The sequence below is a fragment of the Cucurbita maxima genome, unplaced genomic scaffold (assembly GCF_002738345.1).
Source record: "Cucurbita maxima cultivar Rimu unplaced genomic scaffold, Cmax_1.0 Cma_Scf00017, whole genome shotgun sequence".
NCBI lineage: Eukaryota > Viridiplantae > Streptophyta > Magnoliopsida > Cucurbitales > Cucurbitaceae > Cucurbita > Cucurbita maxima.
Genome location: NW_019272033.1, coordinates 2,388,106 through 2,404,680, shown reverse-complemented (window position 1 = coordinate 2,404,680; position 16,575 = coordinate 2,388,106). Strand labels below are relative to the sequence as shown.

General features: G+C 33.8%; 2 protein-coding genes across 2 annotated transcripts; one reads left to right on the top strand and one right to left on the bottom strand.

The window, feature by feature from the left end:
* Positions 1-2,593: 2,593 nt before the first annotated feature.
* LOC111492176 (ethylene-responsive transcription factor RAP2-4-like) lies at positions 2,594-4,422 on the top strand. The gene has a single exon (XM_023141435.1). It carries the CDS (start codon positions 3,090-3,092, stop codon positions 4,140-4,142), a length of 1,053 nt encoding a protein of 350 aa, XP_022997203.1. The 5' UTR covers positions 2,594-3,089; the 3' UTR covers positions 4,143-4,422.
* A 789-nt stretch (positions 4,423-5,211) lies between these two features.
* On the bottom strand, positions 5,212-11,550 carry LOC111492155 (endoplasmic reticulum-Golgi intermediate compartment protein 3-like). Its single transcript, XM_023141411.1, has 13 exons — positions 11,083-11,550; positions 10,571-10,644; positions 10,189-10,272; positions 9,985-10,065; positions 9,083-9,163; positions 8,493-8,585; positions 7,458-7,637; positions 7,278-7,345; positions 7,119-7,170; positions 6,378-6,431; positions 6,178-6,270; positions 6,024-6,090; positions 5,212-5,718 (listed from the first exon to the last, which is right to left on the bottom strand). The coding sequence occupies exons 1-13, from the start codon at positions 11,222-11,224 to the stop codon at positions 5,627-5,629; spliced, it is 1,161 nt and encodes a 386-aa protein (XP_022997179.1). The 5' UTR covers positions 11,225-11,550; the 3' UTR covers positions 5,212-5,626.
* Positions 11,551-16,575: the final 5,025 nt, after the last annotated feature.

Genomic DNA, 16,575 nt, shown 5'->3' with positions numbered 1-16,575 from the left:
GCCGATGGTGGCTGTGCGACACTTGTTCTAACCCAACGAACAAGTCAGTCGTGTGATATTTGAACTTTACGGATATTTTCGACATATTCTCGAGTCTCGATCACATTTAAGATAAATATTTTGAAAAATATAAACGAGTAAATACGTTGAAAATAATTTTAAAAAAAGTAATATTATAAGCTAAAAATGAATAGACGACAACGTATGTGTGTATATATGTATATATAAAAAGGGTGTAGAAAAGGCTAGAAGAATTATGGACTCTTGGTTATTATGAAAAGACAATATAATGGCGGGTTGATTAAGGTAAGGTGTCCAAATATATTATTATTTCTTACACCATGTTTTGTAATTTTGTGTTTATTTTATTTTCGTTTATAGTATCATAAAAAAACTTTTTAATTTTTTTTTTTAATTTCATTTTTAGTTTGGTTGTGTGTGACATATAGGGATTATTTTAGGAAATAATTAAATTAAAATTCTAAATTATTTGTTTTCTCGAGTGAATTTCTTAAATTTGTGATACGTGCACGGGACAACTAACAATAAAGTCACGTGACATGTCGTAATTTTGTTTGATTTGGCAAATATATTACGACCGAAAAAGTCAAATGAACGTATAATTTTGAAGGGGCATTTTTTTTAATGAGAAGCTAGGTATTTAACGAATTGGCGATATTCGAGGGGATGTGTTTAGCACGTGGAGAACTAATATTTTTTCCAGCTCGATCTCGCTATTAAAATTTAAGAAAGCTTTTATTACTCAATTATTTATCGAAAAGTCTAATCTAAGTTTCTGAGCGTTTTTTAATTGCAAAGTCAACTCACAAAATTAATTATAAAATTGTATTTAATAATTTCAAATATATGATTGGTCAGATATAATATATTTATAAGTCATAAAACTAATTATAATTATTTTGTGAATATGTTTTATGTTTTTTTTTTTTTTTGGGTATAAATTCTTATTTTGTAATATCATATAGTTTAATAATTATATATATATTAATAATTAGTTAATTTTATTTCCTTAAAACAAAATCTGTTGGCTGCGTGCTTCACAGTTTTTGTTTAACTCGGATTGGTCAACTAACTTAACCACACTTCTCTCTCCTCTCCATCTTTTTCATTCCTTGTCCACGCGCCTATACTCTGTGTTGGAGACACGTAAAAAAATGATTGGCTTGTGGTAATACATCGCCGAGAAAGCGCGTGGGAATGATTGAGAACATTAAACCACTCAACTCCATGGGAGAATCCGGCGCCGAAATTGAGGCGGTTGTCTCCGCCGCACATGACTTTGTCTATCACTTTCCTTCCGAACTCCGATTCCAACTCCACGCCGTCACGTAACCCAACTACATGGTCAACTCAACTACCCCTAGTTAACGACATTTTATATTCTGCCTGCGTCCGCATCATTTTCTCGTGAACCCCCATTACATCAACCGTTCGATTTCCTCACCATGACAACCCATAATATAATATATATATATATTACCAAAAATGTCCTCATCATAAAATTAAAGTAATAAGAAAACCCCCCACCAATAAATAAAATATTATGGACTAAGCCCACCTTTTTATACAATTACGAAAAATAATTTTTTTTTTAATTAATTAAAGGGCAAAAAAGTCAAAGCGAAGTAAAGAGTTTTGGTACAATCATTTATGATATCAGGAAGCCGTCCAATCACTTCTCCATCACCACACACACTTACAGATAAGATTTATTGCATTATATTTATTCATTTATTTTTTTTTAAAATAAATCAATCTAAAAATAAAATTTAATCATACTAACTAAAGTAATTAAATCATATCATAATAGATTAATTTGTCCCAATTTTTTTTTATAATATAAAGTATTTGTCGCAGTTGGATTAGCGTTTTAAAAAAATTAAGTGACGATAAATATTAAATTATCAGATAACATATAAAATTGAGGATTATTTCAAATTTTTAATAAATTAATTCAAAATGTTAGGTCAATTTGATATATAATTTAATATTTGAAAATCTAAAATTTATGGTAAAAAAAAAATTTGAACTTGTTTGACACGTAATTAATAGATGATTAGTTTAATTAATGGATCATTATTGAACTTATAGAAATAATCAAATAAAATAATAATTTTATTTGTCTATTTAGCTGTTCATTTTATTAAAAAAAAATATTTAAATATTATTTTAGTCTTTATATTTTAAATTCTAATTTTTATTATTTAATTTTAATAACTTTTGAAATAAATTTTTTTTTATCAAAATTTATAAATAAATAATAATTTATAAACTAACTTGCGTGAATTATATTTATGATTTAGTAAATTAAAAATGACATGGCAAAATGAGGCTGGACCCACAACGTAGAAACCGACACCTGCCAGTGAACTCGAAGGACACGTGTCAGTAATTGGCATCGTGTCATTGTTTGATTGGTGGCGGTGCCTTGGATACAGTAGATTGACGTCATACACAGAGTGAGGAGTAGATAGGACTAAGAGAAGGGACAAGGAGTTTATTAAAATAATAAAAAAAGAAAATGAAGCTAATTAGAGTAAGTTAATTGAGATTAAGAAAGTGATTAAGAGAAGTAATTTTGGGGCCGGACTCTTATAAAACCCAAGGGTTGCCTGAGATCGTGAATCAGAGTGAGACCGAGCGAAATTCGAGAGAAATTTCACTGACTGTGTTCTTGTTTTCGATCTTCTTCTTCTTCAATCCCCCCTCTGTAATCCCCGCTTCTCTGAATCCCTTTCTGTTAATCATCTGTCTTTCAGTTTCTGATTTTTGAGTTTGTTTTAGAATGATCCGAAAGCAAACTTGAGAAAAAAGGTTTGTCGAAAGCGCAGGTGTTTTCCAGAATCGAGATCCAGTTTTTTTAAAATTTTTGGACTAATTTTTCCCTAGATCTGTTTGTAAATCTGTTTTTTCGCTTCATTTCGTTTTCCAGATCGACTTCCGAGGGTTGTTTTTGATCCCTCTTGGAGTTTGAAGGGTTGGTTATTATTATAAACCATATTCTGCGTAGAAATACTTGTTGATTTCATCGTGTTCTTCTTGTTAGTTTTGAATTTGGTAGAGAAGTTATGGCTGCTTTGATGGATTTGTATGGTTGCAGAGATTTTCAGTCAGATCCAGTTGGTGGTGAATTAATGGAAGCGCTTGAGCCTTTTATGAAAGCTGCTTCCTCTTCATTTTCTATTCCCGATTTCTCTTTTTCATCTTCGATCCAAACAGAATCCACTTCTTACTCCTCCGATTGTTCTCCTCCGATGATCCATTTGTTTTCCAGTCAAGACTTCCATGGATTAGAGCAATCAGCCTCCATCGGACTTAATTACTTGACGCCCTTTCAGATCCAACAGATTCAATCTCAGTTTGCTCTCCAGACACTGATCCCGCCAGTTTGGGGACAGATTAACAACCAGGTAGTGAGAAATCAGAGGAACGGCGGGAATTTGTTAGCACCGAAGGGGATTTCCATGAAGCAAGTTGGATCTCCACCGAAATCGACGAAGCTTTATCGAGGCGTAAGGCAAAGGCATTGGGGAAAATGGGTGGCCGAGATCCGTCTACCGAGGAACCGAACTCGGCTATGGCTCGGCACCTTCGATACCGCCGAAGAAGCCGCTTTAGCCTACGATAAAGCCGCTTACAAGCTTCGAGGCGACTTTGCTAGGCTCAATTTCCCTCATCTCAAGCACCATGGCTCCTCCGTCGGCGGCGATTTCGGCGAGTACAAGCCGCTTCACTCCGCCGTCGACGCGAAGCTTGAAGCCATCTGCCAAACCTTGGCGGAGTCGCAGAAACAGGGGAAATCAAACCGAGCCTCATCGAAGAAATCGAAATCATCGAGTTCTTCAACAGTCGAATCAGAGTGTGAGACGCCGACGGTGATTGATCCCGACGAGAATCTGAGAACAGAGGATGCCAGATCGAGTGGATCGGAGATCTGTTGCAAGGTGGAGAACTCCTCGTCGCCGGTTTCGGCCGAGAACGACGAGTCGGCAGGGTCTTCGCCTTTGTCGGATCTGACATTCCCCGATCCGACGGATTCACCGTGGGAACCGCCGTCGGAAAGCAGTATGCTGCAGAAATATCCGTCGGAAATCGATTGGGCTTCGATCTTCACATCTTGATAACGATAATTTTAGGAGATTCTGCGACTAAGTTTTAGCAGTCAGCAGAATCAGTCTGTTCAGTGTTTTGTAGGGAGTTTAGAAGTTATATATATATTATGGTCTTTTCTTAACAAGTAGAAATTGTTAATAGGAAGTGAAATCTCCGGCACAGCCATCGCCGGCGGCCAACTTTTTTTTGGCTGTTCGGCCGGCGGGAGAGACGCGTACAAGTTACTATTATTTACATTTATGTAATGTTCTCCATGTAATAATAATATATTATGTTTGTGTTATTCAATTATTACTTTTCTAGATTTTCATTATACTCTCTTAAGAATTAACTGAATATTATGATAATATGTTCAAACATATCTATTATTCAAAGGTAATGTACTCTTCCAACAATATTCATTGATAGATGTATTTTCTATTTTTTAAAATAAATTTAAGAATATTATTTAAACTTAGGAAATTTATTTGACATTTAATGGTTCTATTTAAAATTATTTCTATAGCTCATTAATAAAATTATTTTTCTTCAAAGTCGTGATAGTTTTATGTCATTTATCAATCACAGTAAAACGCGGCTCGCAAAGACTATAGGTGAACACAGTAAAACGCGGCTCGCAAAGACTATAGGTGAACACAGTAAAACGCGGCTCGCAAAGACTATAGGTGAACACAGTAAAACGCGGCTCGCAAAGACTATAGGTGAACACGGAAGAGACTTTCTGAACCCACAAAATCAAGACAGCGAAATGAGTTACCACCGAAATGGTAAAAGAATACTATTAAATAAGTAAAGAAAAAGAGAGACAAAAGCCTATAAAAAATTCTATTAAATTATTTTTGCATCTATTTGATTCATGCATTTCCATTATAAAAAATTTGATTAACAATTTTAAAATAAAATTAATGTAAGCCACGTAGGATGTCACCGACTCACCACTACTAAACTTGAAGTTGAAGAAAAGGAATAAAGGGAATTAATTTGGCACCAAAAGTGATTGGTATGAACCCAAACTATCCCTTTCTTCCTTTTAATTGAACTTCCAAAGATATATTTATTTACTGAATTAATGCGATATTATGAGAATATAGAGTGTACCCATTAAAATTTATGAATCATAAAGTCAAAAGTCAAACCTATGACAAAAAGAAATCCAACGGTGGAGGGTGAGGGGAATCTAAGAGATGATGAGAATCCTGTCTTTTACCTCTTCATGTGGATATTCACATTTACGACAACAGTTAAAAGGGCTCGTTAAACTGTAAACAAGTGGTTTTTTTTTTTTTTTTTTTTTTAAATATGGAACAGAGCTGGGAGAGCTAAGCTAAGCTCCTTCCTTTCTAACTCACTAAAATCATGGCAACAAACTTCATCCATAATTGAATACAGCGATCAAACCATTTCATTCTCTTGATTTGATCATCTCACAGTTGTAATTTGCTGCCAGGCTTCATAAGCAGCATCGACACCTCAAATAGATCGAGCTCAATTATCAGCTGAACTTACCAAGCTCCATCTTCTTCTTGATCACCTTCTGACCATGATATATGAATGAATCTAATATTCCTGAGACCGTGAACACGCCTGGATCGAACCACCATGAAAGCATTTTCCTCGGTTAGTCATACCACTCAATAAGCATAAACAGGTTCATTCTTCCCTTCGAGAACAAAAGAAACTCATATTTTTTTTAAGGCATAGTTAAGCTAGCTAAGAAGAATGAAAACTATGCCCTACTTAATTACGAAACATACTGATGTTATTTCGTATCCTTTACCAAGAGAATTGGCAATGTACTACCTACCATCAATTCAATATAAAGATGTAACGAGGTCGGTACCAAATAAATGAAGTAAAGCAATTCGAGAGGATGGGAGTTCGTTAAGTACCTCCAACTATAGCGCATACATTTGTCAAGAAGTGGAGGAATGACACGTGCTCCTCGGTGAATGTGACCTATAACATACAAAACAAACAGCTATAAGAGTAACGAAAAGTTAATCTTCTATTTCATCACAAATTGAACATGTAAGAAAAACCAACCTTGATGGGAGAAAGGTCATAGAAGAAGAAAACTGCAGGAAGTGACTGAAGCCGTCCAACTTCTGCAGTCCTTACATGTTCTGTGACAGAGAACTGCAACAATCCATGGCTCTCATCTTTATGGCATTGCCCAAATATATGACACATATATGTAGTAACAATTACAATAAATCAGATTTCAGAGTTTTACGAATATCAACCTGGTTTGACTGGATGGTATTCCCGCTAACGTCCTTGTAAACAGTTGGTACAACCTGCAAAAACAAGACAGCAAATGAAACTCTACTCGACTTGCTCCAGCTAACCTACTAGGAATGATGTGATATATAATATATCTTCATTACAATAATGTTGAGGATTGTTGGGAGAAGAGTCCCACATCAACTAATTAAGGGATTGATCATGGATTTATAAGTAAAGAATACTATCACAATTGATATGAGGCCTTGTGGGGAAACCAAAAGCAAAGTCATGAGAGCTTATTCTCAAAGTGGACAATATCATACCATTGTGGAGAGTCATGGTTCTTAACATGGTATCCAAGTGATGCCCTTTAACTTAGCCATGTCGAACAAAGAAGTTGTGAGCCTCGAAGGTGTAATCAAAAGTGACTCAAGTGTCGAATAAAGAGTGTACTTTATTCGATGGCTCCATAGGCCTCATGGAAGGCTCTATAGTGTACTTTGTTCAAGGGGAGGATTGTTGAGGATTGTTGGGAGAGGAGTCCCACATCGGCTAATTAAGGGGCTGTTTGAGGGCTCCATAGGGCCTCAGGGGAGGCTCTATGGTTCTATGGTGTACTTGGTTCAAGGGGAGGATTGTTGAGGATGTTGGGAGAGGGGAGTCCCACATCAGCTAATTAAGGGGCTGGTTATGGGTTCATAAGGAATACTATCTCCAAACTCATAGGAGTTCATTCTCAAAACAATCCAAAAACTAACCTTGATAAAATATTGGTATGTTGCACTTGGTGTTTCTTGCATCCATTGCACGCTTCACAGTTGAAAAATTAAAATATTAAAGATAAATGCAAATAAGGTCATAGTACAAGGAGATCTCAAGGTAAACTAGGAGCTCCAAGAAAAGAAGTGAAAGCCTACCTATCCAGAGGATTCACCACGCCAGGGAAATATTCTCCAAATGCTAATCTGTTAATCTTGTGACTTATCTGAATCAGAAAATGTACTTAAATTAGACTGATAATCTAAGAACCCTAACTCAATCTTAGGCATAGGTTGTTTTTTTATAAAATGACAGACCAAGTTTAAAATGTATCTTACATTGAAGCTGTCCTTTTGGAATGCCAACACATCATGTACATGAACATTCGACTGTTGAAAGCTTTTCCCAGGTGCAAAGTGAAAATTTCCGGCAACCTTATTAACCTCCAAAAATCCATATATATTGCATCCTTCACCATCCTCATCCTTGATCCTTTGGAGAAACCCTTCTCTTTTGCACTGAACATCATAAATATTTACAAAATTATGACAGTGAATAAGATAAGATCAGCCTTAAAATCATCCTATTAACAGAACACTGAAATCCCTACGGTACTAGGCATATCTTACTGATATTATTACATCAGACGGCAGTAAGAGAAAATTCGAAGTCAACAAGATAACCCTAGAGAAATGATATTCTTGAATTGATGCTCTTTTCATACAACGAATGCCACATAACAGATGAAGGAAAAGTAATGTTCATAGTACTCAATCCATTAAAAAAAAATAATAATAAAAAAAAAAGGTAAAGTGTCATACAAAATATTTAATTAATAGAAAATCTCAAAGGTTGCCAAAGACTACTGGATTGTTTATAAAAAGGATGGGGTATGCTTTTGTTCAATGAAATCTCAATCCAATACTGTCTAGCAAAAATAGGTCTCAAGCTATGGACTATGTCAAATAATCTTTAATCAGGGGCAACTATGGGATTAATATGCTTTCAAGATCATATGCAAAAGTTCTCGTGTATCCCGAGAAATTATATCACATAATGCAGGGCGGAAAAACATCATTCTAGCCGCGGAGGTCAAAAGTTCATCCATCTTCCAACAATGGATGGAAAATCTCACCCATGTCAATTGGTGAAGAAGCTATGCAATAGATATTTCTATTTTAATAAAGTTCAACTTCTGAAATAAAAATGTCTCGCTAAGAAAATTTAAACATCATGGCCATGCAATAAACTAATGAGGGGGCATGAATACATATGTATAATTAACGCCAGATACTTGAACAAACTTGGAAGCAACTTCAAAATTGTATGGATAAAAGGAATGCGTATAAACAGGAGCCCTCATCCTGACAAACCTGGTCAATCAAATCTGGGTTTGACACAGCCCAACCTTTCTTTCGATAAGCCTCACGAACATCCTCACACGAATTGCAACAATCATCATCTGCCTGCGAATATAAAGGAGTTAAAAAAAAAAAAAAAAGGTTAAGCAAACGAACTGCGAATGCAGGAGGGAGGATGTAGCACCAACTATGTTAATCTTCAATGAGCCCCTTCTCAAAAGGAAGAAGTGGACAAAAAGAAAACATACAAAAAACAGAAGAAGAAAAAAAGTAAACTCAAAATGACATAACGCATAACCAATAGTTTAATTCATCAAGTCAAATTACGTCAATTAAATTTAACAGAATAGGCCATAGCCATAAGATATAGACCTACTTATTGGATTGCACAATCAACCACCAAACAAACTCATGAACTTCTATAAGATTTTCTGACACATCTACTATTTAGAGGTAGTCAAGCAACCGGGAAACTATATTCAACAATCAATCAAGTCATATGAGAAAAAAATACATTCTTTTGTGAGCTTTACAATGAAAGTTCGGTTATCTATAAAAAAAGATATTAAAAAAAAAAAAAAAGAGGATGAAGAAGGTCATACTGATTCAGCTCCGTAGCAGGATCCACAATATGTCTCATTATGCTCAAGCCTGCCACCATGTTTCTGTAAGGGCTTCTCTAGCTGTGCCAAAGTCAAAACGAACAATAGCAAAAAAGACAATTAAATAACAGCAGCAATGCCTGATTCACAAAAAGCATATGTATGGGCGGATAGTTTTATTGATTGGATTAAAGATCAAACTGTTGAAGATGTCCATTGCTATATAAATTTGCATCAAAATTAAGCTAGACAATTAAAATGGAAACAAAAACTGGCACAAGTCAAGATATTTGTATACAAGTTTCTTCCTGGCCTTTGTTTTCTCAAAAATGGCTATATGTTACAAATTTCTAGACGTGTTCTCTACCACTGCAAGCACCATTGATTCTTAACCTCCCATCACCTAAAAACACTAAAAAAATTTCACATAAACATGCATGTGTGTAAACCATCATATATCATGTTGCATCTAGTCCATCCTACGTCCTTTCTCATCCTATTGGTTTGCGTGAATTGTAGATTAAGCACAATATTATTTTCATCTCATCACTGCAGCAAAAGGTCAACTTTAAATCATTAATCATCATTGCTTGCATCGTAGAGTTTTCGTCTAATGGTGCCATAAGTAAACCACTCTAGTTGGCCAGCTTTGGATTGATCCAACACTCAATAAAAGCAACCACAGATAACAGTTATCTATTTATCACTTTTTTTAAAATTTATGCCAATCTAAATATACATATTATCCAAAGCACAATCAATGGTGACTAGATGACAGAGTTTCTCCGATTGAACTATCATCCCTAACGTAGCACAGATTAGATTAGCTCCATATGGTTCGACAAATGGCCAGAGAAAGAGGAAGGGATAGAAGGAATTTAAATTGTCATCACATTACAAACCTTAGGAGCACCAATCCCATCTGGTCTAGCTTCAATAGCATTTCCATGAGAGTCCAACCTTTTTTTGATTATGTCATGCTTCTGCATACAGGGAAAACAATATGTAAATCTTGCACCACACGCACAGACATGCATTACGCAGCTCAATTTCAGATAATTAATATATTTTGGACAAGGAGAGAAACAGAAAGTAACCATACGCACCACGTCTAAGTGTTGCTCTCCACTGATGTCCATTGCATCAAGACTTAATAAAGAACAAGGAAGTGCAGGAAAGGTAACATCAAACTGCAAATAAAAATGGAGAAAATGTATAGATTAACAAAGAAAAATTTATGCATAACACTAGAAACATCGAGAAACAATGTAAATTTATGCATAACACTAGAAACATCGAGAAACAATGTACGACATAGTTACACTTGGGATAACAACCGAGAAGAGCAACTGACATGTCCATACTTGAAAACTAAATTATTCTCCACGTAAAGGTAAAGCAAGAGAAGAATAATAACATTCTGAAATGCTTCAAAATAATGAGCATATAAACACAATATCTATACAAAATTAGGAAATGGCAAGTTACATTGATACGTAGGGTTTCTCCTCTTGATGTATCGACTACGAGCTTTGTTTCTGTTACAGCATGGAGATACAACCCTACAACCAATGTGAGTTTCAAGTGTATTAGCAGTTAAAGAAAGCAAATCTATAAAGTATATACTCAAACAGAAACAGCAAGAAAACAGAAATTAATGAGAGCATGATATATTGGTAATCTTATGGCCTGAACTTGGATAAAGAACATATGAATCAAGAAGTAAACTCTGATGATAATGTATAATTCCGATGAAATCTTGTCTGCTGAACCAAGAAGGAATGACAAGGAAAAAACTAATGGCGCCAACAAAAGTCAGACGGGCTTGCCCGATGCAGCCTGGGACTCGGAAATGTACATAAAACAGAACAGATTCTAGAGAGAAAAAATATATAATAAAATTCAATTGAAATACACATTATGATGAGATCAGGATTCAATTATGAATGTACAGAACAAACGCGCAGGCAAGATAAAATTGATAGATAGGGAAAACCTACGTAGCTCGGAAATGAATAGCAAAAGCATGACAACAGAAGACGCAAGCGTAATAACGCCACCGGAGAGCGTTCGGCTGTAGAAATCCTCATTAATTTTAGGGTAAGCATCCAAGTTTCGAAGTTTGCTGATTATATTATCCATGTCCAGCCTCTAATTTTCCGATCCGACGCAGCAGCCAAGGAGATAGAGATCCCGGTGTTCGATCTATCCAAATCAAAATTAAGAAGACAACGAGATCAATAGAGGATAATTTTGAAAAATCCAAACCCCCCGCCCAGACAGAAACTCCGATTCTTCCCGGAAAATGACGGGACAATTGGGATTTGAGAATTGAACACGGCGGAGACCCAAGGGAATATGATCTAAAAAGAGAAACCGAGCTCCGTGTTTCCCTGGATATAGGGATTGGGTCTTCGTCTCCGATTGGAAAATCTGCAGACCATGAATCTTTAGGACCTTTCTTCCGCTACCATTTTCTTTATTTATATCATGAACTAAAAAACTATAAACCTTTTTTTTCGGACACAAAAATACCCTCATATTTTAAGTAATATACTATTAAATTACCATTTTACATTTTAATTATTTTTTAAAATTTTTAACAACTTCCTTCTTTTTTTTTTTTATTTTTTTTTATATATTAGTCAACAAATTAAAATTTTTTAAAATTTTAAATTAAAATGTAATATCAAATATGTCGATGACTTATTTGAGAAATTAAGAATTTAATTAATATTTTTAAAATTTTATGATATAATATTAATATGTGGATGTTTAATTTAAAATATTAATTTCCATGGTTTTTTTTTTTTTTTTTTTTGGTTTTTAATTTCAAATTTTGGAGAACGAAAAAAGATTGGAGACAAGACACTCATATGGGCTTTATGGCCCATTTAATCTGGGTTCGCTGCATTTGGGCCGTATGCAATTGGAAAATTGACATTTTCAAGCCCACGAACAAAATGGCTGGCCCATTGTTCTGTCTTCTTTACTGGGCCGCTAAAGAATCAAAAAGTGGCCCGGGCCGATTGAAGCCCGCAAGAATAAATAAAATGCAAATTCAAAAACGAAGAAAATGAATGAGCTTCTATCATTAAAATATTTTAAATTTAAATATCAAACATTTACGAGTCACACCCCATTGCTAACGTTGATTACAAATATTAAATATTCTTAATTTTTAAAAAATAGGGCTGGGTTGTAACTTTATTTTTGAGCTGGTCGGGTTAATGTCAACCCGTAAACTGAACCTAATTCGTTATTTTCCAAAAATTCAAACTAGGAAAAAAATGTAATTTAACGAAATTTTTATGGTTTAGGTTAGGTAGTCTAAGTTGATCGGGTTCTCGAGTCATATGAATGCCCCTGATCGTAAGATATTTTTTTACCATGATCGTAACTTCTCATGGCTTTGCTTCTAGTTTTATTCAAACAACATAATCTCAATAGAGGCATATCCTACAATCTTCCCAAATACTGAGAAGCTCAAGTGTGAGATCCCATACCTGTTGGAGAGGGGAACGAAACCTTCGTTATAAGGGTGTGACAACCCCTCCTAAGCATACACGTTTTAACAGTGGGTTTGGGTTGTTACAAATAGTATCAAAGCTAGGCATCGAACGATGTACCAACGAGGACGCTGAGCCCCCAATAGAGGTGGATTGTGAAATTCCACATCGATTCGAGAGGGGAACAAAGCATTTCTTATAAGAGTGTGGAAATCTCTCCCAAGTATTTAAAAACCTTGAGGGGAAGCCCACAAGAAAAACTCAAAAAGGACAATATCTATTAACAGTGGGTTTGGGTTGTTACAAATAGTATCAAAGCTAGGCATCGAACGATGTACCAACGAGGACGCTGAGCCCCCAATAGAGGTGGATTGTGAAATTACACATCGGTTCGAGAGGGGAACAAAGCATTTCTTATAAAAGTGTAGAAAACTTTTTATAGCAAACAATATCTATTAGCAATAAACTTGAACGGTTACATCGAGTTATTGTCATTTTAGATTTACTAGACAAGTCCTAATTCAAACACGAAATGCATATGTCAATACTTTTTTACTCGAGAATCCAATATGAAATCTTGTTGTCTAAGAAGGTAGGTAGATATCAAATCAAAGTGTGCGCATGTTACACATCTTATCAAATTCTTAGAGTTTCAAATCAAATAACATATTATGTTGGAATTTGGTACATTTTTTTTAAAACTAGTCTTGTCTAATCACTCCATTCAAATTCGACGACATGACTCCAAACACTTTTGTCACTGCTCGATTAATTAAGACATCGTTTAATAATCATTACAGTTATTTAATTTTTAAAAATTAAATTAGTATACACTACTTTATATATATAATTTTTTTTAAAATATTGAATTTAATTATGAAAATTTATATGGCTTATCTAGGCCCTAAAGTTCCCACTATGGGAGCATTTATAGCTACAAAATTAAAATTAATATAAAAATATTATTTTTACAATTATTAATTTTCGTACCAAAAAAGAAAAATTAAAAAAGTTAGCTGCATGCCCACATAGGGTTATAACCTCTTGGATTTGTTGATATTAATAATTTGAAAAAATATTTAAATTATTGGTGACAATCAATTCATCCTTGGACTATCCTAGCTAGTTAGTGCCATAGGCACTAATGAAAATAAAAAAACAAACCCAAGAGGGACAACAAGACCTTGACAAACTAGGTTTAGAAGGTGTGTTATATTTGGACACGAATCATCGTACACTTTAGAACAATAGGGTTTTTTTTAGTCTTCAATAGATGAGACATTAATTACGATTCTGGAAGTTGATAGCTCAATACGGTACATGTGTTAGTGAATCATTAGCAGCTAGAATCTTTGCATGTATGACCCGATAATCTAACCAACCTAGACTACTCAACCCAAATTGTAAAAATTGGGTTGAGTTAGATTTTTTTCCAATTTGATTTGTAGGTTGACATTTTTTTAGTTGGGTCGACAACTCAATCCTAATTTTAAAAAGATTAAAAATATTTAACATCTGTAATTAATGTTAGTGATGCGTTATGAATTGTAAATATTTGATATATGAACTTTATGTGACAATTCAACTTAGAAATAGAGGGTTGAGTTGTGAAATCTATATAGATTGTTCGAGACACCAACCCATCCAACCCAAAATTTCTGATGAGTTGTTTTTTTTCAGTCGATTCAAACCCAAGCTATGTACACTCCTAATGTGACCAAAACAATTTTACACATTAAAGTTACGTAACCACGTTGAAATCTATACTTTGAGTGAAATCATATCGAAAGAAATAAAATTGAAATTCAAGTTCAAAACGTTGGAACCGAACTTTATATTATATTATTATTTTGAGACGATAGATATCTCATCTTAGCTATAAAAGAAGAAGATAAGACAAGATATTATGATAATGGAAGATTAATATATTAAGTGGGGTAAGATATACTTTTCAAACACAATAATCATTAGAAAGTAAGAAAATTAGGGTTTATAAAAATATTTTGAAGTGATTCACCATCGACGATCGTACGTACGACAAATGTAAAATTCTAATAATGACTTTATAAATCTCTGTACTTAAATTTATTAATTTAATAATATCTTTAATTAAAAAATAGTATAATTCTTTATTGAAGGTTCGAGATTAAAGGCAGCAAACGACTTTTATATAAAGTTTGTATTGAAAATAACGTTACAATATTGAACTATGAATTATATTCATTAACCTAACTCCGACCTTATTATAAAAAAAAAATATATGTGACAAAAACTCTATGGAGCGAGTAGATATTAAAATTAGAAGGTTAAAAAGAAAAAGAAAAAAAAGAAGGTTTGATGGTGGAGAAAGCAAAATGGGTGGGGAGGGCACTAATTAGTGGGCCCAGATGAATCATTGCCAAGCTGGGATGACATGTCCCATCAGAAACAAGTGTGAACAGTGGGGCCCATTTATTTAATTAAGTTAAATCTGTAATTATTATTAGTGAAAAAGTGTGGGGGCCATGATTTGTAACTGAAAATCCAGTGGATATTTGAAGCGACAGTTATTTCAGTTAAGGGGGTGTTTTAGTTTCAGTTTTTTTATTTTTTTTATTTTTTTTTTATTTTTTGGAGCGGCCACATCAGCTAATGACATGGACAGATTTGGCCACCCGGCTTTCCTTATTTGGCCAAATATTCAAAGCTTATAAAGATTACACGTAAGTTGGTAGATGGCAGAAATCTTGATATTTAATTTCATACCTAACCAAAATATTATTATTATTATTATTATTCTGACGTGTATTTTTCTAATTAAATTACCAATTTTGTTGTCTCAATAAACAAGACAAATAAGTGGACATTGTTTTATAGAAACCATTGGCTGATAGAGAATAATATTTTAAATAAAAAATTTCGTATTTTCATCTCGAGTTTTAAAATATATTTCTATTCCGTCTATATATTAAAAAAATTAGTTTTTTAATCCCGACTTTAAAGCATAAATCTATTAACAACTAAATAGTTGGTTAAAGTCAGTCCGCTCCATTGTAGTACTCTTTTCTCGAATTGGATCGACAAAAATTATAATAATAATATATTAAAAAAGCGGTTCTTATTAGATTTTTAGCTACTTTTAATAGAGCATTAGATCCTTTAATTCACCCATCGAGTTACTTTATAATACTTTATATTATTATTCCTATTATAAGATTAGTCGAATTTGATTTGTCTTCTAGTGAGATCGTTCATAGAATATTAGATTTAAAGTGAATATAATTTATTTTAGAGAATATTTTCTCGTATAATATATCATCTTTTTAATAATGCTTTGAATAAACAAAACAATAAAATTTAAAAACCCGATAAAATAAATTATATATATATATATATTGACAGATATGATAGAGAGATCGGAGATTTAAATTTATTTATTTTTTAATTATTGTTTAACCTTTTTCTTCAACCCAAGTTATTCCAAACTTTGTATTTGGCTCCCCATTTCAAACACCTTGCCTAACTCTCATTCTTCTTCTTCAACCACACAAAACTTTTGACCCTAACACCCATTATTCCCGTGCATGACACGCCTACTTTCTTATATAATTGCGTTTAGGTTTAGATTCCATTTCTGACTTCCAAATATTCTGTTTCCGATCATTCGGGATCATTCGGGAGCTACCATCATATGTATTCATTTCATTAGTACACGACCCACAATTCTAAGTCTCATTGTGCAAAATTTCAGTAACATTTTACACGTAAAATTTTAAGAACCAAATCTCGAAAACTGAAATTTAGACATTTTATAGGTTTTTTAAAGGACCCCAAGTTAGAATTAGCACTCAAGAACTTACTCGACCGGAAATAGACGTGTAAAAGAGATATGTAAAGAATGTAAAGAAACATTATTATTTTGTGAGAATATGGAATCTTTTATCTTAGTCTGGTTTTAACTAAATTACATATTTCCCACGACATAATCATGGGAAAAAGGAAATT